Source organism: Ovis aries, chromosome 3 (assembly GCF_016772045.2).
Source record: "Ovis aries strain OAR_USU_Benz2616 breed Rambouillet chromosome 3, ARS-UI_Ramb_v3.0, whole genome shotgun sequence".
Classification (NCBI taxonomy): domain Eukaryota; kingdom Metazoa; phylum Chordata; class Mammalia; order Artiodactyla; family Bovidae; genus Ovis; species Ovis aries.
In genome coordinates this window covers 134,248,565-134,269,625 of record NC_056056.1, presented here as the reverse complement: position 1 = coordinate 134,269,625, position 21,061 = coordinate 134,248,565, and the positions used below count along the sequence as shown (strand labels likewise).

The 21,061-nt window shown below is 53.4% G+C and overlaps 1 protein-coding gene across 1 annotated transcript; it reads left to right on the top strand.

Moving 5' to 3' along the window:
* The first annotated feature begins 1,873 nt into the window (after positions 1-1,873).
* On the top strand, positions 1,874-20,506 carry SMIM41 (small integral membrane protein 41). The gene is made up of 3 exons (XM_060414056.1): positions 1,874-2,306; positions 4,138-10,086; positions 15,621-20,506. The coding sequence occupies exon 1, from the start codon at positions 1,899-1,901 to the stop codon at positions 2,172-2,174; it is 276 nt and encodes a 91-aa protein (XP_060270039.1). The 5' UTR covers positions 1,874-1,898; the 3' UTR covers positions 2,175-2,306; positions 4,138-10,086; positions 15,621-20,506.
* The last annotated feature ends 555 nt before the right edge of the window (positions 20,507-21,061 follow it).

Below are 21,061 nucleotides of genomic sequence, written 5' to 3'. Positions count from 1 at the left end.
ACACTTCTGGTTTGGGCTGACATGGGCTTCTGTGGTGGTTCAGACAGTAAAAAATCTGCCTGCAATGCAGGAGACCTGGGTTTGATCCCTGGGTTGGGAAGATCCCCTGGAGAAGGAATGGCAACCCACTCCAGCATTCTTGCCTGGAGAAGTCCATGGACGGAGGAGCCTGGTGGGCTACAGCCCATGGGGTCACAAAGAGTCAGACAGGACAGAGCGACTAACAGTTCACTTGGTATCTCACATCCATTTCTAGGCAAACATTGTCAAGATCAGTGTGCTTTTCATTGATTTATTCTTCCATATTTTACAATGCTTTTTGTTACCCAGGGGCAAGCTCTAACCAAACTAAGTGAACAGTGTGTAAGCAAGCAGCAGTGCTAAAGGAGAAATGGCCAGGCTCTGGGGGTCTTGTCCATGGTCCTGGAGGAGATAGGTGCCAGGATGGCCAGGAAGTGTTTGCACATTTTTCTCATTTCAGACTGCTTTTTGGCCATGTGTTATTTCATGAGGAGTTTTGTGATGTCATACCCTTGGCCTCCGGGGCACTGGTGAATTGGAGAACTCAGGAGGTTCTCAGGGATTTGGAGATGGGGAAGGCCCATTGTCAGCAAGTCCTTAATGAGATGTGATCCTACCTGGCTTGCTGCAGTCTGGGGGGCCTTTTTCTCCTTAGACCAGCTCATTTCCTCTGAGGAGTTGGCTGACTCAGCTGTTTACTAACAGTGACTATTTTAAACAGAGCTCAGGGTTGTTACAGGAGTTATCAGGAGACCTGGGCAGGAGTGTCTTTCCTCCATCCCAGCTTCCCAGACTTCATGCTTTTCTGCAGCCAGGCTCTGCTCCAGACTTTCACCCTGGCTGGGCTGTGGCACACCCAGTTGGCAGCAGGCTCCCTTTAGTGGGCAGTTCAATAGCATCTCTATCCCCTTTGGCACTGTGACTTCCCAGGGCTAGGGGACTGGTTTATTCAAGGTCAGGACTGGAGCCCTGGTGACTCAGATCTTTCCCCTTGATCTGTAACTCTCCTTGACCTCAGACCTGAGCAGAGGAATGGGGCAGGCCTTAAATTCCTCCTCCCCTCTATCACACCTAGGACCAGTGGGGTGCTGGCCTGCTTAGCCAGACCCAGGAGGCTCCAAAGGGGTGATGAAGGCTATGCATCACTAAGGTTCTAGACACTGCTCATTTGCCTTCTGTCCCAGTGGCACCTAGGTCATTGGTTGTTTTTAGTAGCTAAATTGTATCTGACTCTTGTGACCCCAGGGACTGTAGCCTGCCAGGTTCCTCTGTCCATGGGATTTCCCAGGCAAGAATATTGGAGTGGGTAGCCAGTTCCTTCTCCAGGGGATCTTCTGACCCAGGGATCAAACCCACATCTCCTTCACTGGCAGACAGATTCTTTCCCACTGAGCCACCAGGGAAGCCCAAGCAGCATTTAACTTTGGCCCCAGGACAGAAAGCCTAGGAGCAGGGATGGCCCTTGCTTGTCCCTGTGTCTTGCTCAGTGGGGGCAGCACCGTGGCCAGCACCTGGAATGTGGTCTAGAATGGCTTAAGGGTTCTGAGTGAGGGCTGTCTCCTGACCTTTTCTAAGCGGGAGGGAGAGCCCTGGGGACAGGACTCCTGGCTTTGTCTGGTTGGGTGCATGGGCCGGCTCACATGAATGGGCGTGTGGGCCTTTGGGCTGAGAAGTACACCGGCCCCCGGGATTCTGGGCGGTAGCTGCCAGTCCTTTGTCTAGAAAGAGCCTCCTCGTTCAGCCCCAGGGGTGGGGGCGCACGGCGCCTGGGATCCGCCCCTTGGGCCCCTCCCCGAGGCAGCCGCCGCCCACCCGCCGGCCTTGGGCTCCCGCACATCTGGCGGTCCTCAGCGCATCTGGGCAGCCGGCGCCGAAGCATGAACAGCTCGCAGGCGGGCGCCACGGCCCAGGGCGCCTGGCAGAGCTCCTGCTGCAACCAGTCGGGGGTGCCGCTGGAGCCCCCCGAGGGGCCGCGCGCCGTGCAGGCTGCGGTGCTGGGCGTGCTGTCGCTGCTCGTGCTGTGCGGGGTCCTCTTCCTGGCCGCCGGCCTCCTGCTCCGCGCCCAGGGTTTAACGGCGCTGCTGGCCCGAGAGCTGCGCTCGTCCCGGGAGGGCGAGCCCGGCGGCGCCAGCGTCGATGACGACGACTCCTAGGCGCCCGGCTGCGTTCGGGGGTCGCGGCCTCCTGGCGATCCGTGGACTCCATGCCAGACTTTGAGGGAGCCGTCCCCCAGCACCCGACGTCTGCAGTGGGGAGCCCTACCCGATGCTGGTGCGCTCGCACAGGTGAGAGTGCTCACAGGTGACAGAGACGCAGCCATCCCAGGCCCCCGGCTTCTGGCTTCTTCTTTCTCCCCTCCTCTCCTTCCGGAAGCCTTTCCCCTCAGAGGAGATTCGAGTACGATTCCTCACTGTGGCCTCCCTCTTGAGGCAGGGATGGGGTTGTGGGTTGAGTTTTAGGGCAGAACCAGGGGCCTGGATGACTCTGGGGGATGGAGAGGTGTGCTGCCCCTCCCCCTCAGGTTGGGGGTAATGCACGTGGCCCAGAGCAAGCAGCTTTGGGGTGTGCTTGTGGGGGTAGGTGACAAGGTTCCTAACAGCCGCGAGACCTCAGAAGCACGTTGCTCCAGGAGGCTGGAGCTGAGGGTTCCCAGCTGTAGGGGCTCCATCTGGCCCTCCTGCCTTTCTCTCCCCAAGGACAGGAACCATCTGGAGGGAAGGGCCTGGGTGGCCTAAAGACAAGGTAATTCTAGGCCAAGGCTGTCTCCCGCTGAGCCATAGGGGCCAGTGAGGGAAGCCTTCTCTGCCCTTCTCTATTTAGCGTCGCACCTAGGGGTTCCTGGGAGGTTTTTGTGGGTGCGGCTGTTCACTGGAGGTGCCTCTGATCTCTCTTGCCCCTTCCACTGTAGAGCCCCTCTCCTGTCTGCCAAGGCAGAGGCAGGGTCCTGGCTGGCCCCTGAGAGGGGAGGGCGGGGTGTGTCAGGAGGGGCTGGTGGGGGTGAGGGGCCTGAGTGGGCAACGTGGAGCTAAGCAGCTGTGAAGGCGACGACGTGTGATCCCTCCGCAGAGGAGCCCAGGATTTGGTGTTAATCCCGGGCAGCTGTGCCGCAGTGGACTTGCTGAGCTGTGGACTTCTCACCTCAGGCACGCCGCCCCCACCCCCTTGGAGGGACGCCTGGCCAGGGCAGTGAGGGGTGTGTGTGACTGCTCCTGGCCCAAGGGCAGCGGGGCTGGGCGCAGGGACATTCCCCACTGCCCTTTGCTGTGTCCTGGGGGAGGGGCTGGAACTGCTTCTCTTTACTGTATCCAGTTCACCTGCCCCCTTGCCCACAACATTCCGCTGTTTTTCCGTCCTGTCTCCCATCTCCAGCCTGTGCACTTTCCTCCTTCTCTAGCTGGGCCAGAGTCTCCATGTCTGCTGTGAGGCCTTCCTTTTACAAATGGGAAAGCTCAGAGGGAAGAAAGTGACCTGCTCGAATGAATGACAGAGCTCAAACTGGACCCTGGGGCTCCTGATTGATTTTGAGCATCTGGGTGGGAGTGGTATCCCTGAGCGAGGACCTTTGGGTCGCCCCTTTAGCTCTGTTCTCTCTTGTCCTGATTTCTCACCACTGTTTGAGATGCTGATGCAAAATATGGCCTCTCTCCCCAAAAGAATGAACCTTCATACCACACACATGGCACCCCAACTCACCCCTCCCCCTTGGTGTCCTCTCTCCCATCCCTACTTCGCCGCAGCCTTGCTGGATACCTTCTCGCTGCTGCAAATGGCCTTCCAGGTGCCACAGCAACTCCCAGGTAGCTGGGCTCAGCTTTTCTGGCCTGAGCATGAGGGTGGGGTGAGCTCAGAGGGTCTGCTGGAATATACATCTAAGGAGATCCAAGTGGACAGGGCAGAGGGACCAGAGGTCAAGATGATGACTTGGATTGGCCTTTGGGTTCAAGTCCGGGTGGTGGTAGGGGTGTAGGGAGATTTGATGGCAGGAAAGGCTGTGTCCCCAGCATCATGGTGTCCGCTCACAGCCAGGCAGGGCTGGGGACGGTGCAGTGGGGGTGAAGAAGAGGAGGCAGGCAAAGACTTTCTTCATCCAACTTCCTGTCTTTGCTGTCCCTTCAGCTCAGTGCCTGGGAAGCTGGCCCATGGTGTGTGCTGTGGAGGACCTCAGTGTTCCTGGAGGAAGAGCCTGAGACGTTTGCTAAGAAACTCTGACCCTGGTCAAGGCTGTCAGGCTGAATGGGGAGGGAAAGAATTCAGAAAATTGGGAAATGGGTGCTGTTGTCACACCATCTGCCAGACTCAGGTTGGGAGTGGCAGGGATGATGACTGCAGGTCGGTGTGCCACGGAGTGAGGCCAGGCGTTTGGATCCCAACAAGCTCCATTAGCCTGCGCTGTCCTTGATGGAAAGGCTGGGTCCGCACATGCGTGGACATCTTGGCTTACTCTTCCTCTAAACCCTGAGTCTCACCCTGAGGTGGAAAGAATTGTCATTCCTTGGCTCCCTCTCCAGCAAAGATGGGGGCGGCTATCTAGTACAGATTCCCGAACCTCGCATGCTGTGTGTCCCGGAGCGCTTTCCTCCAGGCTACCGGCCACACAAGGAACCTTTGATCCACATACAATACAGATGACAGCCTGGGAGACGCCTGGACTGTGGCGAGACCGCAATCTGGGATTCCTGCACGCAGCTGCTGCCTCTGACCTGCTCCGTCCAGCCTCCTGAAGTGCTCATGGCACTGGCCTGGGTGGCCAGCCCGTCTCCTGGCAACTGCTGTGCGTCCTGGGCACTGAAGTGGCCACTCCCTCAGGATGCTCAGTGCTTCAGACGCTGACAGACTCGTGCCTGCTGGGCCTAGTCCCGTCTCTGGTACTGGGTGGCTGTGGTCTGACAGGCTAGTGACTTGTCCCTGCTGAGGGCGGTAGGCCTGTGTCCCAAATTTGAAGGTCTTGGGTGCCCCAGCAATGCCTCATCACTGCCCCATCACTTCCTGTGGCTTGTTATTAAATATGCTGGTAAAGTTGGAGTATACAGTCAGTGCTTGCAGCTCCTGACTCTTGGAATTAGTGGTAAACCTGGGCCAGTGGTAAATAACCTACCTGCCGGTGCGGGAGACATAAAAGATGCAGGTTGGATCCCTGGATCGGAAAGATCCCCTGGAGGAGGACATGGCAACCATTCCAGAGTTCTTGCCTGGAGAATCCCAGGGACAGAGAAGTCTGGTGGGCTCCATACAGTTGCAAAGAGTCGGACATGACTGAAGCGACTTAGCACGCAGCATGTTGGGCCCGCTCCAGCTTGGACTGTTTCTGGCAGATCCTGAAATAGCAACCCCAGCCACAGCCCCTCTCCCTCGCTCTCTTCTCAGTGCTAGCTTTTCCCTCTCCACGCCCAGATCCACACCTACTGGTAGGTGGGAGGTGGGGCAGTGATTCTCACACCGACACTCTACTGCCTCCCTGTGGTCAGTGTGGGCAAGGTTGCTGGGAGAAACATCAGTAACCTCAGATATGTAGATGGCACCACCCTAATGGCAGAAAGTGAAGAGGAGCTAAAGAGCCTCTTGATAAGGTGAAAGAGGAGAGTGAAAAAGCTGGCTTAAAACTCAACTTTCAAAAAGCTAAGATCATGGCTTTCAGTCCCCTCGCTTCATGGCAAATAGATGGGGAAACAATGGAAACAGTTACAGACTTTATTTTCTTGGGCTCCAAAATCACTGCGGATGGTGACTACAGCCATGAAATTAAAAGCCGCTTGCTCCTTGGAAGAAAAGCAGTGACCAACCTAGACAGCGTACTAAAAAGCAGAGCCGTTACTTTGCCTACAAGGGTCTGTCTAGTCAAAGCTATGGTTTTTCCAGTAGTTGTGTATGGATATGAGATTTGGACCAGAAAGAAGGCTGAGCACCAAAGCATTAATGCTTTTGAACTGTGGTGGTGGAGAAGACTCTTGAGAGTCAAAAGGAACTCAGTCCTGACTATTCATTGGAAGGACTGATGCTAAAGCTGAAGCTCCAGTCCTTTGGCCACCTGAGGCAAAGAGCCAACCCTTTCAAAAGACCCCGATGCTGAGAAAGACTGAAGGCAGGTGGAGAAGGGGATGGCAGAGGATGAGATGGTTGGATGGCATCACTGATTCAGTGGACGTGAGTCTGAGCAAACTCTGGGAATTAGTGAAGGACAGGGAAGCCTGGTGTGCTGCACTCCATCGGGTTGCAAAGAGTTGGACACGACTGAGTGACTGAACAACAACAATTGGGGGTCTGATCACAGTTTGGCCAGAGCTTGTGCCTCGACGTGAGAGTGAATTTTGTGAGCATATGCATGGAATTCTATACTTCATGGAATACTTACAGGTTATAGGTTCATTCTATAAACCTCCATGAATCTCAATCTCTTCATCCCTAAAATGGAGGCAACAATGTCATAAGGATCAAATATATAGCGTGCTTGTCCATAGATAAAAGGCTTTCTACACTGTGATTATAGTGTGATGTTATTTTTTTCTCCAAACCTGACCATCTCCAGAGAAAAGGTGTAGAGACACCCACCCACCCTGTTTCTGGGAACATGTCATTTGTCTTTTCCATGAGCGTTTTTTTTTTTTTTTAACTTTTTATTTTGTATTCAGGCATAGCTGATTGTGTTCTGATAGTTTCAGGTGAACAGTGAAGACAGAGAAGATATATGACTTCACTTATATGTACAAACTAAAAAGAAATGATACAGATGAACTTACAGAAAGAGACTCACAGACTTAGAGAACGAACTTATGGTTGCTGGGGGAAGGGAAGGGGGGAAGGGTAGTCAGGGAGTTTGGGATGGGTATGTGCACACTGCTATATTTAAAATGGAAAACCAACAGGGACCTACTGTATTAGCACAGGCAACTTTGCTCAATGTTCTGTGGCAGCCTGGATGGGAGGGGAATTTGAGGAAGAATGGATACAGGTATATGTATGGCTGAGTCCATGAGTGTTTATTTATTTATATTTTTCTCTTTTCGGCTTTTTTTTTTTTTAATAAGCGGTTACATTGCGGGCTCAATGTTAACGTTCCACCAAACATTAAACTGGTGTTTCCAGAAAACAGGGCCCCTGGCTAAAGTGTGTCTCCAGGTTCCTTGGTAATTGACAAGGTAGTTGCTTGAGTATTGAATGACTGCTCTGTGCCAGGCCTGCTCTGGGGCTGGGGATGAGATGAATGAGACAGAGGTCCTGCCTTCAAGAGGCACACAGTCCAGTAAGAGCACTGCTCACAAGACTGAAGTTAACACAGACAATAAGAAGTGCCGAGTGTCGACAAAGCCAAGAGCAGAGAGTGACTGGCTCGGCTCCTAGAGGAAGTGGTACTGAGTGAACATTCACCGGGCAGAGAAGGGGAGGAAGAAAATTCTGGGCAGAGACACAGAGGGGCGTAGGGCTGGAGGTGCCCTAGAGGCAGGTAGGTAGAGTAGGATGTGAAGAGGCGTGAGACCGGAGGGGTGGCAGCCTGGATGGGAGAGTTTATCCTGGAGGCAGCAAGGGGTCTGCAGGGGTCTAGAGGGTTTTAAGCTGGAAATGACATGATAAGATCTGGATCTTAGGGAATTGGGGGTAAGTCTGTGGGTGGGAACAGGCTGGACGTAGAGAGACAGCAAGGAGGCTGTGGACACAACCTGGCAAAAATGATGATGCCCTGGACTAAAGTGGAAAGAAAAGGGGACAGATCCAAGTGATGTTTGGGATTCAGGCTTTGGTCACTAGCTGGATGTGGAATGAAGTGAGGGTGGAGGACGAAGCCCCAGCTCCTGGAATTAATTACCCAGGGGGTGGTGACGCCTGCCACCCATCGAGGGGCTGTGTTATCAGTTAGGATATTTTGGTCTGAGTTTACAGGAAACCCTAAAGATATTTGGCTTGAGCAGAGAGTAATTAATTGGCCCACATAACTGCAGAGCCTAGGGGCAGTTCTGGCCTCAGGCCGGCTGTGACTCAGGTCTGACTGTGAGCAGCCCTGGCCTCTCTGCTTTCCATGCCTTAGTCTGCAGCCTCTGTTAGCCTCTGGCACGGTGGTCTAAAGGTTGGGGCAAGAGCTTGAAATCTTGTGGCTGGACTTGAAAGCTGGCCCCACATTTTCTGGCTGTGTGACCTGGGCAAGGTGCTTAATCCCTTGCGGGAGTGAGGAGAAGCAGGGCGTTAGGATAAAGTGAGACCCATACATGTAGAGAGCCTGGCCCAGTAACAGTGCTGTTATCAGCCTCAGCCTCCACGTGAGGCAGGAGGCATCTCAAGCTCAAATCTATCAGGGAAGGACGGGCCATCTCCCAGGTCCCTCAGGCCAAACCCTGCAGCAGCTGTGACTGTGTGCTAACCCTGGGGTCCTGTGTTGCTGGTATGGAATGTTCTAGGCCTAGGTCACATGCTCTGCTCAGACATCCCAGACCACAGGGCCCAAAGGAGAAGGATGTCTCCTCACTAGATCTAAGCCTGTTTTAGTTCTGGGGTGAACAGAGGCTGGGTGTCCATAAACTGACTCATGGGGGGCCGTGGGCAGAGGGGTGGTGGGTGAGTCCAGTTTGGGTGTGTTGAGTCTGAAGCACGGCCGCGGGGTCATCCAAGGTGTACAATTAGTTATGGGGCTGGGGCTCACCAGAGAGACTTCCAGGCCAGGGTGTTGCTAGAGGCAGAAAATGGAACTGTGGGAAGGGCCTGGGTAGGGCTGAGAAGAGAGGCGGCGAGCAGGCCACCACTTAAAGGTGGGGCAGGGTCCAGGGAGGCGGGAGGAAACACGGGGAGCCAGTTCTCTTGGGAGTCAGGGAACAAAGGATTTCAGAACTGGGGAGTGTCCATGCTCCCGTAATTCTGGAGTTAGAAGGCTTCTTTCTGGACCACCTGGCTTCCCTGAGCTACCCACCCCAGCTCCCACTTCCTTAAACCTGGGTGATGGGGAGGGGTGGGAGGAGCCCCCATACAGAAAAAAGTGGGAACATGGTCCCTCTGGGCTGGCAGACACACTGTAGGGAGAGAGGTGGGGCTTTCTTTTCTTTAGTTTACTGCTCTGTATGTGTGAAAGCTCTAACACACACACACACACACACACACGCACGCGGGCGCAGCTCACCTAGGCAAAACAAAACAGCACAAAGCCCACACAAATGAGCTCATCCACTCCACGGCTCCTGAGCCTCCCTTTCAAGTGCAGGGACCTCTGCACTTGCTGCATCCTGCTGGGCAGGCAGAGCTTGCAGCCACGTCCTCCATGCCCATGGTTCCTCTGTTTATCAGACCCCACAGGACCCTCTCCTTTGTCTGGTTGCTCTCTCTCTCCTCACGTACTAATTGCTAATAACTGCAAAATCACAACCACTTTCAACTCTGCCTCCATGTCCTGCCTCCCATTTCCCATACTCTGCTCAGATGCCCTCACCTCCTGCTGCTCACAAAAAGGAGGTGCCTTCAGACATGACTCCCTCCGCTCTGTCCCCAGACCTCCTGTGGAGCCAGGGGCTTTCCATGTGTCCCGATGAGAGGACCACCCTCCCACCCCACCATACCGCACACACACTGGATGCTGTCTCCACCTCTGCACCATACCCCCTCCACTTTAGTTTCTTTAATGCTCCTTTAACCACTCCTTCTTGGCTGGCTCCAGCTTCAAAACACTCAGGTTTCTTCCACCCTAAAAATAGCCCTTCTCTGCGCCTGGTGCGTGCGCCTCCAGTAACTACCCCGTGTCTTGCTTCATCTTTATAGCCAACCTTCTCCAAGGTTATCCACACTGGCTGCACCCCTCCTCCCCTCCCCCTGCCTCCTTTAATCCTCTCTCACCTGGCTTAGTCTACACTGGCGCTGCCTGGTCAAGATCAGCCCCGGGATGGCTGCTTGAGCCTGCTTGTCCGTTCTTTTCTCAGCTGCTCTCCTGGTCTCTCATCCTGCTGCTGACTGCTCCCTCCTCCTCACAGCGTCCTGGTGGCTTCTCCGACAGCTCCGGAAGAAGCTTAGAGAAGCTTGGTGACATGCAGAGGAGAGGCTGAGACGGTGGGCTCCAGGACAATACTGGGTCCGCACCCTGGGTCCGCCACTCACTGGGTAACTAAAACCCTGTCCCTCGTCAGTGAAGTGGATAACACTTTGGGAAACTCCTGAGATGAAGTGGATTTCAGAGGGTGGGCCCAGGGCCCTGGAGCACCTGCCTGGGTTGAATCCAGGCTCCCCGGCTCCCAGCTGGATGCCCTTGGGGAGGTCTCGCTTGGCCCTGTCCCTGCCTCACCTCTCTCTGGGGGTCCCATGCCAGCACCTCCTCTCTCTTTGCCCAGGGCGTGCATGCTGAGTGTCTCAGAATGGTCTGAGGGCTTCCTCTTTCCCCGCCCTCTTGCTCTGGGTACTCTGTACCCTTTCCTGGCACTTGAATCGCCATATATAAACCACGGCTCTGAAAGCTGCAGCCCCAGCTGAACCTGGGTGCTGAAAGTTGCATTAATGTCTTGATCCATTCTGCAGTGATTTCCTCAGCAGCTAATTCTGGCAGCTGCTGGAGAACATGTTGTAAATGAGACAGAGGGGCCCCTGCCACAGAGCCTCCATCCTGGTGGGAGGGGATATTTGATGGACCTGTGAGCAAATACATGAATGAGGTCACCGCAGATGGTAATACAGCAGGGCGATGGGGAGGAGACCTGTGTGCTGACTTTAGCTGCAGGTGGTCAGGGCAAGCCTCTCCAAGGGGGCGGCATCTGGGTCAAGACTTGGCCAGGAGGAGGAGGCAGCCAAGCCAAGGGCTGGGGTGCAGTGTTCCTGCCAAAGGGACCACGGGTCAAAGAGTCCTGCTGTGGGAATGAGATGGGCCTGTCTGAGGGTCTGAAAGGAGGCTGGCGTGGTGGGAGCTTAATGAAGCCGTCGGAGAAGAAGGCCTGTGCTCCGGGTGCACCATCCTTGCTCCTGGCCTGACTCCTGGCTTGGGAACACCTCCTCCCCAGCAGGTGTCCTCAAATCACCCCCCTCCTTCCCCTGCACAGCCCGACCACAAATGTGGTCCATTCTACCGCTGAGAAAGCTTTGCTCCGTCTCTGGCTGCTGGCCTTACCTCTCACCTAGCCCCCATGTCCATCGGTCCTTCTTGGCCCCCCCTTCTCACAGGAACCAGAGTGGTTCTTTTACAAAGGGGAAGCCTGTCAAGCTATTCCCTGCCAGGCTGGAGTCCAAAACATGGTCCCCAAGCTGCTGCTCTCTTGGGTCTCTGCCCCTTCTCCTCGTTGTCTCTGTCCGCATTCCATCATGTCTTCTGGGCCTCTGACCGCCCTCCTCCCATTGCCCAACTGGCCCCTTCCCCTCCTTCAGGCCCGGGGCTTCCTGTCAAGCAGTCCCACAGCTCCAGGCTTGCCCCTGATGGTCTTTCCCCAAGCGTTCAGTTACACATCCTGGGTCCCCTTGTCAGGCCAGGGCTACAAGAACAAGCCTGAGTGTGTTCATTCCCTGCTGCCTTTCCAGTGCAGTTGTAGTGCTCGGCACATAGTAGGTGCTCAGTCAGTACGTGTTGAATGAATGAAAGGTTGAGTTCTACAGAGAGGCCGTGGGAGGAGAGGATGGGGCATCTGGCCCACCGGCCCTCGAAGCTGCCTGCCCACCCGTGCACCCACACAGGCACCTCGGCCTCACCCAGCAGTGTGAGCCCTGCCCGCCTGACATTCTCTCTGCCTCTGTCTGAACCCGTTAGGCCCTGACCCCCTCCAGCTCCGATTCCCTGCCTGCTCCTGTTCTACTCCACCCGCTTGGCCCTTTGACCTGCGGGTGGAGGAGGCTGCTCCCCTGTCCCAGGCCTGGGCTCCTTCTTGACTCGTTTGTTCTCACTTATCAGATTACAGTAGCTTCTCTGGGAGTCGTCTGCACCCGAAACAGCCAGACCCGGGTCTAGCCCGGATGCTGACCCAGATGGGGTACTTCCAGGTGATACAAAGTTCAAGGGTGGGCTCAGGTAGCTCGGGTAGTGTGGACAGCAGGTGACTGGAGTTTCATCAAAGGGCAGTGTGTTGGAGGCTTATCCATGTTTCACAGAAGGTACCCAGGGGTGGAGAGGGAGAGGGAGAGGCAGCCACGTGCCGTCTTCAGTGGGTACAGAACACCAAAGGTTTCATTCAGTCATTAACTCGTTCATTCCACTAAGGTCATAAAGCAGCGGTCCCCCACCCCTGGGCCATGGGCTGGTACCAGTCCCGTGGCCTGTTGGGAGCTGGATCGCACAGTAGGTGAGTGGCAGGCGAGTGAGGGAAGCTTCATCTGTATGTACAGCCGTTCCCCACTGCTAGCATTACTACCTGAGTTCTGCCTCCTGTCGGATCAGCAGCAACATTGGTTTCTCACAGGAGCTCGAATTCTACTGCCAATTGCGCCTGTGAGAGATCTAGGTTGCGTGTTCCTTATGAGAGTCATCCTGAAGCCAAGCTCCTCCCCACCTAGCCCATGGAAGAATTGTCTTTCATGAAACCCATCCTTGGTGCCAAAAAGGTGGGGGGCTACTGCTCTAAGGACTTAACCCCATGCCAGGCACTGCTCTAGACCCTGAGGACGCAGCAGTAACAAAGCAGATAAAAGTCCCTGCTCCTGTGCTGCTGGCCTTCTTGTGAAGGGAGGCAGATGATGAACACTGCGTGTAATATCAAATAGATATGGAATAGAATCCTGGACGTGTGTTGGTTCCTAGAGCTTCCATAACCAAGTTGCTCAGTTCTAGCGGCCAGGCATCCAAAACTGAGGTGCTGGAGTGCCCTGCTCCCTCCATGACTTTCCAGGAACCTTCCCTTGACTCTCCCAAGCTCACGTGGCTTTCTGGCACCCTTTGGTATTTCTTGGCTGGTACCCACATAACCCCAACTTCTGTCTGCTGTGTCCTGTGCCATTTGCCACGGGACACCCATGTGCCTGGCTCCAAGTGTCTTTCTTCTTAGAGAGACACCAGTCACATTGGAATAGGGACCCTCCCTAATCCAGTGTGGTCTCACTTTAATTTGACAGATTACCTCTGCAGTGTAAATCGGGTCACGATCCAGGTACAGTGGCTTAGGACTTCAGCACATCTCTTTTTGGGGGGATACGGTGTATAGCAAGTGGTAATAAGCAGGGAGAGTGCATGGAGGGTGTGGGGGCAGGGTGGAAATGATCAGAGAGGTCATGGGGAAGGTGATGTTTAAACGAGGAAGACTGGAGTGAGAAAGAGCGATAGAGCTAAGTGGGGAAAGGGCTCGGGGTGGCAGAGCAGCAGGAGCTGGCAGCCTGAGGAAGGAGTCCCCCCCCACCCACCCCGCCCCGAGTGGTTGAGGAACAGACATCGGGGAGGCCCAGGGAGCAGGGCTGTGGTGAGGACCGAGGTCAGGGCTAGATGAGGCAGGGGTGAGTGACAGGCTGACCAGGTCTTCCACAGAGACCCAGAACGTGCCCCCTCTCCCACGCTTTCTCAGGAAATCCCCAAAGAACATGCCCTATGCAACCAGAAAACAAGCGGGAAATGATGGTGCAGGGGTGAAGGAAGGAGAGTTCCCCACCAGCAGTGTTCAGGGAGACAGGGATGCCTGGGGGACTGGGCTCCCGAGCTCTCAGGCCCAAGCATCCGTTGACCGATGCTCTTCTCATCCGAGATGGCCAGCAAGTCACACAGCCTCTTCTGGAATGCTGTCCGTGTCCCTGGCTGCCACCCTCCCCAGCCCAGATCACACTTGCCTTTGCTGCAGGCCGGAGACATCTCTATATTTTTATAACCTGATTTATTTAGGCTGTGCTGTGTGTTTGCTGCTGCGTGGGCATTGCCTCTAGTTGCGGGGCACGAGCTTCTCCTTGTGGCTTCTCTTGTTGCAGAGTGTGGGCTCAAGGGCAAGCAGGCCTCAGTAGCTGTGGCTCCCCGGCTCTAGAGCGCAGGCTCAGTGGTTGCAGTGCACGGGCTTAGCTGCTTCGTGGCCTGTGGGATCTTCCCTGATCAGGGATTAAACCCATGTCTCCTGCATTGGCAGGTGGATTCTTTACCACTGAGCCACCAGGGAAGCCCTTGAAGATACATTTTAGCAAAGCATGCCGTTAGGGTTCCAAGGTGTGGGGGTAACGTAACCCCCTTGGTGCCTTGTTACCGCGTGAGGGTCCCTGATGTTCTCGCCTCACTGGGCACCCTCTGCGTTCTTCTCTGATCATCTGTCTTGTGCAGATCCACTCCACCGGCTCCAGGGCGCTGTCATGGAGGTGTTCGCAGCCCGGGCCTCTGTAGCCGCCACAGGGGGCGGGGGAGATCCCAGGGCACTCCTGTGCTAGGGTCTCTCTCCTCAGCAACCTGGACCCCTCAGCCCTAAGACAGAGGCTCTTCACCCACAGTTAACAGCACATGTGAACCCTCCTATTTTCATGGCTCTGAACCTCTTCCTTGCCAAACAACAACCTAGCTAAAGGTAAATTTACTTCCTTCCTGGACCGGCTCTCATGACAAGAGCCGCCCTCTCAGCCGGAAAGTTCTCTGCCCGAGCCATCTGCTCAAATGTCAGCTCCAGTAGCGTAGGGATTTTTGCTGTTTCGTTCACTGCACACAGAAGGCTATGAGGAAATAGAGTTTGAACGAAAGGCATCGTCCCTTAAGTTTTTTCTTTGATCACGGGGTTGGGAGGAGGGAAAAGCTATAAATGGACCCTAGCCCCTTAGTTTTCTCAAGTGAAAGATGTGTTAGTTTCCAGCAATGTGCTAGAACTTAGCTGAGGCACCTGGGAGTGGGACCGGGTGCTGTGCTTCTGGCATGCACAGGAGCTTTAGAGATATGACAGCAAAGTTTAAGGGGGATAGTGTGCAGACTTTCAGCTATTGTCATGTTCATCTTTTGGATTTAGCAGCAATAAGGTTTTGTGAGGAAATCCAATAACTCCAAAGTGCTTTCAATGCTGTTTATTCTTTAGACTTCACTGTTTGTGGGTTTGCAAAAAAAAAGAGAGAGAGAGAGAGAAGCGCATTTCTTCCCTTGTGTGCGAGCAGGGTGGAGAGGGCAGGGCTGTGTGACTGGTTGAAGATGGGAGCAGCATGTTCCAGCACCTGGAAGCTCGGTCCAGAGGCTGTGGATACAGCGGGAGCAGAACCCACCATTTCAAAGGCACAGGTGGCGACGAATAGGGGCATCGTGCTGCCAGTCGGGTCCCAAATCTGAAAGTATCTTTTCGTTTAAAATGTCTTGATTAAGCACCAAATGTTACAGGAATCGTAGGAGAAATGAATTAAAAGTAGAAACAATAGTTTATCCTTTTGTCATTTGAGAGAAATTTCAAATATTTCAAATATTTCAAAACCATTTGGTGGGAACCAGGGACTGACGCCCCAGTTCCCTTCCCCCCAGTGGCTAAGGCGGTGTTTCTTAAAGTGGGTGCCATGGTTTTCCAGCTGCAAGGGACTTTAATTGGTGTTGCTTGAAAACAGGGTTTTGTGGTCTAATAAATTTGGGGATTATTGTGTTAGGCAAAATTAAAGAGATTTCTTTATTGCAGTTCTCATAAGAGGCATTGCTATGCCAATATTATGATGAGTCTAAGAGAAGCGTGGAGCACTTCCCAGCAGATTTGACCAAAGAATTGATTTTTTCCCCCTTCTCCTCTTTTTTTTTTTTTTTAAAGAAGCCTCCCATGGGATCACCATTCCAGCCAACAAAGCTCCAGGGAAACATTGAAAACCTTCCTTTTGGAGGAGAAGAAAAACTTTGGAAAAAACCATAGATCACGCCACTTTGGATCATGCATTTCTCTTACTTTGTCAGAACAACAGTATAAAATTAATTTTATTTCCAAGGACTGTAATGCCACACTACTAAATTTAAATTCACATTTTTTTTTTTCCAAAGAGAGTTTTAAAAAACATTTCGGAACTACTACTTATGTGAAACAAATCTCTGCATGGAGCAATGGCCAAATATGTACAAGAATTTTGTACAGGATGAAAATGTGATGCCGGAATTTCAATTTGCCACAACTATTTTACCCAAAGTTCACCATGCTTCGTGGTTCTTGTGACATGATAGATCTTGGCTGGTTTCCCTTCAGCAGGATGGTCATGAAGGAAGACCATTCCTCGAAGAGCTGCTTTGCTTGCTTTGGTTTAATCATTCTCTCCTGCCGGTCAGCTACCTTGTTGCCTAAAACGGATTGACTCAGAGATTGGGGTCAGCGGCCTGGGCTGTTGGCTGAGGAGTGGGGATGCAGGGGCAGAGGGCAAGGCTCAGAAGCTTGAAGGCCTGATGGGCAGGCTCCGTGGCGGAAGTTGGCTGCCCTGGTTGAGAGACTGGTAATGTTTCGTGGGATGAATCTGAGCTTACCCGGCTACGTCTTTTCACCACGGTAAACGTTCTGAATGTAAACTTCAGAGGTGTAACTCTGGCTGCTGTGGCTATGTCTGGCGGTTGTCATGTTGGCTCTGTGGCTGGGCTAAAATAATGGAAGTGAAGAGATTCTGAATGAAAGGTGTGGCAAAGCCACGTTGTAAAGGAGCCTGTGGGATTGCAGGATTGGTGATTTTCTTTCAGAACAATCTATTGTAACTACCAAATATCCTATTGGGGGATCAAATACAATACCAAGAGGGATAGGCAGGAAAACTAGGGTGCCCCTCCAAGTGACCTGAGATGATTGTTGCATGAGGAATTCAGGCCTGATGGAGTCAGATCTTCTGATTGTTCAAGAGGAGATGGAAATCCAGATTCGGGGGGTATTCTTTGGCTGTGCCATGTGGCATCTTTCCCGACCAGTGAGCAAACCCATGCCCCCTGCAATGGAAGCGTGGAGTCTTCACTGCTGGACTGCCAGGAAAGTCTGAAATCCAGATTTTTCAATAAATTCTGCTGATTTTAAAATGGAGGTTCCATTAAAGAAGTGGTGTGAATCAATCCCACTTCCACCTGTGGTCTAAGCTGGGCTGTGGGCTACCAGTTAGTGACCAGTGGTGACTGACAAATCTCTATCCCCAGCGCTAATTCTTTCCTGAGTGCCGCAGCCACATACAGAACTGCCTACCAGATGTCCGTACGCCTGGATGTCCCGAGGCATCTCAATTTCCCATCGTCCAAAGTTGACCTTGTCATCTCCTCCATGCCTCTTCTTCCTGGGTCCCTGAGCTCACTGATGATACAGTAAGCCTCCCATCACCCAGGTCACCCTGGGAACCCTCTTAACATCCATCTCTAGCATCTGTACCCTCCTCTCCATTTCCTTGCCACTATCTTTGGCTGCTTACCCTCTTTTACCTGGACCACTTCCACAGCCATTTAACTGGTGTTCTCTGACTCTCAATCTTTTCCCTTCCCGTGGAGCTGCACTGTGTGGACACTCTCCAGCCTTCATGCCTGGCCACCTTTGGTCCTGCAGCCTGGAGCCCCTTGTTTACATGCGTAACCCCGGGTTCAGCACAAACCCCTCTCCTGTTTGTATCGGCCACTCCAGGGCCCCACACCTACCTGCATCACCGTAGCTTCGCACTCTGGTGACAATCTGTCACCAAATTGTCTCTCTTTGTGAGTCTGGCTGAGGGGTGGTGATTAGGGGTGGGAACAGAGGACTGGGGAACACCATCCTGAGAAGCACCTGGAGTTAGCAGGAGGCTTTGCATGCAAGGACACACCGTACTCATGCTGGGATAAGCAGTAAAGAGGGCTTATCAGCTCAACCAACTGGTCAGTGTGGAGGAAGGATGTGCCCCAGGGCTGGTATGATGCAGGTTCAGTCTGTCAAGCAATGGCACCCCACTCCAGTACTCTTGCCTGGAAAATCCCATGGACGGAGTAGCCTGGTGGGCTGCAGTCCATGGGGTCGCTAAGAGTCGGACACGACTGAACAACTTCACTTTGACTTTTCACTTTCATGCGTTGTAGAAGGAAATGGCAACCCACTCCAGTGTTCTTGCCTGGAGAATCCCAGGGACGGGGGAGCCTGGTGGGCTACCGTCTATGGGGTCACACAAAGTCGGAAACGACTGAAATGACTTAGCAGCAGCAGCTGTCAAGACCTGGGGAGTCAGTCTCTCTCCAGGCAGATGTGGTGCAGCATCCACCCGAGGCTGGCGCCCCCGTGTGGCTTAAGAAGGCACAGCAGCCTCCTGGGCTGTGGCTTCCCCATCCAAGTCATGCGAGAGGGAAGATGGTTTGCGAGGCTCTCCTAGAAGGGCGAGGAAGCCACTTTCCAAGGAGCCCGGCAAAAGTGTCCTCGTCCCACGTCGTTCCCCTTACCATGTTCCCCCGACCCCTGTGCCCCCTTTACGCATGCAGTGGTGGAAGTGAGGGAGGGCCATCTGTCTCAGTTTGATCTCCCCCGTCTAAGCCCCAAACTTTGCAAATGTGGAACTGCTCTTCCTCTAAATTTCATCTGTGTAAACTGGTCCCAGGAGCTGCTTCAATTCTGGGCTGGAACCACCAGCGACGGCACTGGTGAATGTCTAGCTCCCTCTAGTGGGGGTTCTGAAAAGGAACGGAATGAGAGGATTGCTGTCGCGGTCAGGTGGGACGGTGCCCCAGCTCCTCCAGCTCCCTCCGCAAGGGTGTGTTGTGACAGGCAGCCTGGCAGTGCCTCCTCTCGCTGCCCCACTGAAGCTGAGGGCGCTTTTCAGGGCTGCAGAACCCAGACCTGGGGCCCTAGAAAGGGAGGCACAGGTCTAGCGGGGTGGGTGTGCAGGGAGGGTCCTGAGGGAAGGAGTAGATACCCTTAAGGAGAGGGAAGGACAGGAGGGGGAGGAAGGGGGAGGGAAGGAGAGGGAAGGGGCATTGGGAGGGGGAACTCTCTGGGGAAGTCCCTTCCTTGGAAAGGCTGGGTTTTTAGGTGCATTCCTTAGTGATCCACAAGGGAAAGTCCAAGTCAATCGGAGAGTTAACGGTTTTCTCTCAGAGCAGTTAATTCCCTTTTACCCAAACACTTCAGAAAAGAAATTTGCATAGGGGGTAAATGTGCCTTTGGGGGAGATTTAAGGGACATGGTGGCAAAGGGAGCTGGTGTCACCCCCTCTCCTTCCAGGAAGTCCCCAGGGCGACTGATGGCTCCAAAGACGACACAGCAATAGCAGGAAAAATAAGCCAGAGGACATGTGCTGGGGAGATGAGCGACCCCACCTTCTGATGGCTCCCTGAGAGAAGGGGATGCCTCCAGCAAACGCCTGTCTTTTCATCAATGCTGGGGCTGGTGCCCTGGATCTCAACATCTGCTCCCTCCTCCTTCAACATGCCCTTTGCACTGCTGAGGCCAGAAAGCCAGAAATCACCCTCCTCAGGCTCACTTGCAGCTAGAGTGTACCGTGTGTGTGTGTGTGTGTGTGTGTGTGTGTGTGTGTGTGCGCGCGCGCGTGCGCATGCACACACACACAGACGCTTAGTCGTTCGTGTCTGACTCTTAGCGACCCCATGAACTGTAGCCCGCTAGGCTCCTCTGTCCATGGGATTTTCTAGGAAAGAATACTGGAGTGGGTTACTGTTTCCTCCTGCAGAGGGTCTTTCTGACCCACGGATCAAACCCTGCCTCCTGCATTTCCTGCGTTGCGGATTCTTTACCACTGAGCCACCTGGGAAGCCCACAGAGTGCATCAGGTGTGGCCAAACGATGCACTTGTACAGGATTTGAAAGTGCAGTGAGCCCATTGCTGCAGCAACTCCTGATCTGTGGATGGAGACATGATGGTATGTGTGTATGTCCTTGAACTCAACAGTTCCATCGGAAGCCTCCAGCTCCCTACCTCTCCAGCGGCCAGCTGCTGCCTCCACCCAGGATTTTATAAGCACCTAATTCCCTGAATCCCACTCCTTTTTAAGACCTAGATGGGCTTGTTTCCTACTCTGCTGGTACAGTAGGTATACAGAAGAAGCTGGTTTGAATGGAATACAGAATGCTGAATCTGTTCCTAACAGAGACCTTTGGGTCTGAGAGAGAGAGGGACACAGTAGATTGGAGGAGAGGAGGTGGGGGACCCTCAGAGGGACAAGGTTGGACAGGAGTCCTGTTTCTCTGAAGTAAGGGGGATGAGGGGCAGTGGATACAGGTGTAGGTGAGGCAGAAGCTTGAGAGAGGACAACCAAATGGTGACCTTGCCAAGTTTACCCCTGGACCTCAGATGCCCTGCTTCTTTACTCCCCTTCCTCTTTCCGGGTATTCAGTCAGGATGGAGTTTTAGTGAAAACCAGTGGTCCAGGCATACCCTCTGCTTCTCAGCCACTGTTGCTCTCTGGAAAGGTCTGGTGGGCTCACCGGTTGACACTGAGGTGTAAGAAGGGTCAGGCCTACAGCACAGTCTGAAGGGCAGCTGGGGCCCGGGGGGCTTGTTTTAGAATAAAGTCTCTTCAAGATTAAAGACCTAGAACTTCTCTGGCTGCTCACTGGTTGGGATTTTGCCTTCCAATGTAGGGGGTGTGGGTTTGATCCCCATTCGGGGAACTAAGATTCTACATGCCTCATGGCCAAAAAATCCAAAACATAAAACAGAAACAATATTGTAACAAATTCAATAAAAACATTAAGAATGGTCCCTGTCAAAAAAATCTCTTTTAAAAAAAAGATCAAAGACTAAAGCTCTTCAGGGGAATTTGGGCATCTGCTATTGGAAGAGGAGTTGGTTTTTGACATTCAAACACTCTGGAATCAGAGAGAGAAGTCAACTGAAGAGATACCCTCAGGTATTATGGGACTTGGCCCCTAAAAATATGGCCTCCAATTCTTTGACACTCTTCCTTTTGAAATGGGATTTACATTCGTTCCCTCCTTAAAACTGGATGGGCTTGAGACCACTGCACCAGTTGGCGCGGTGGACACAATACCATGTGACCTGTAAAGTGTTAGCCGCTCAGTTGTGTCTGACTCTTTGTAGCCCCATGTAGCCTGCCTGCTCCTCTGTCCATGGACTTCTCCAGGCAAGAATACTGGAGTGGGCAGCCACTCCCTTCTCCAGGGGATCTTCCTGACCCAGGAATCAAACCTGGGTCTCCTGCATTGGAGGCGGATTCTTTACCGCCTGAGCCCTTGTGATCTTTAAAGTTAGGTCATAAAGGCCAGGCAGCACTAGCTGGATCTCTGGGAACACTGCTTTTCTGACGTTC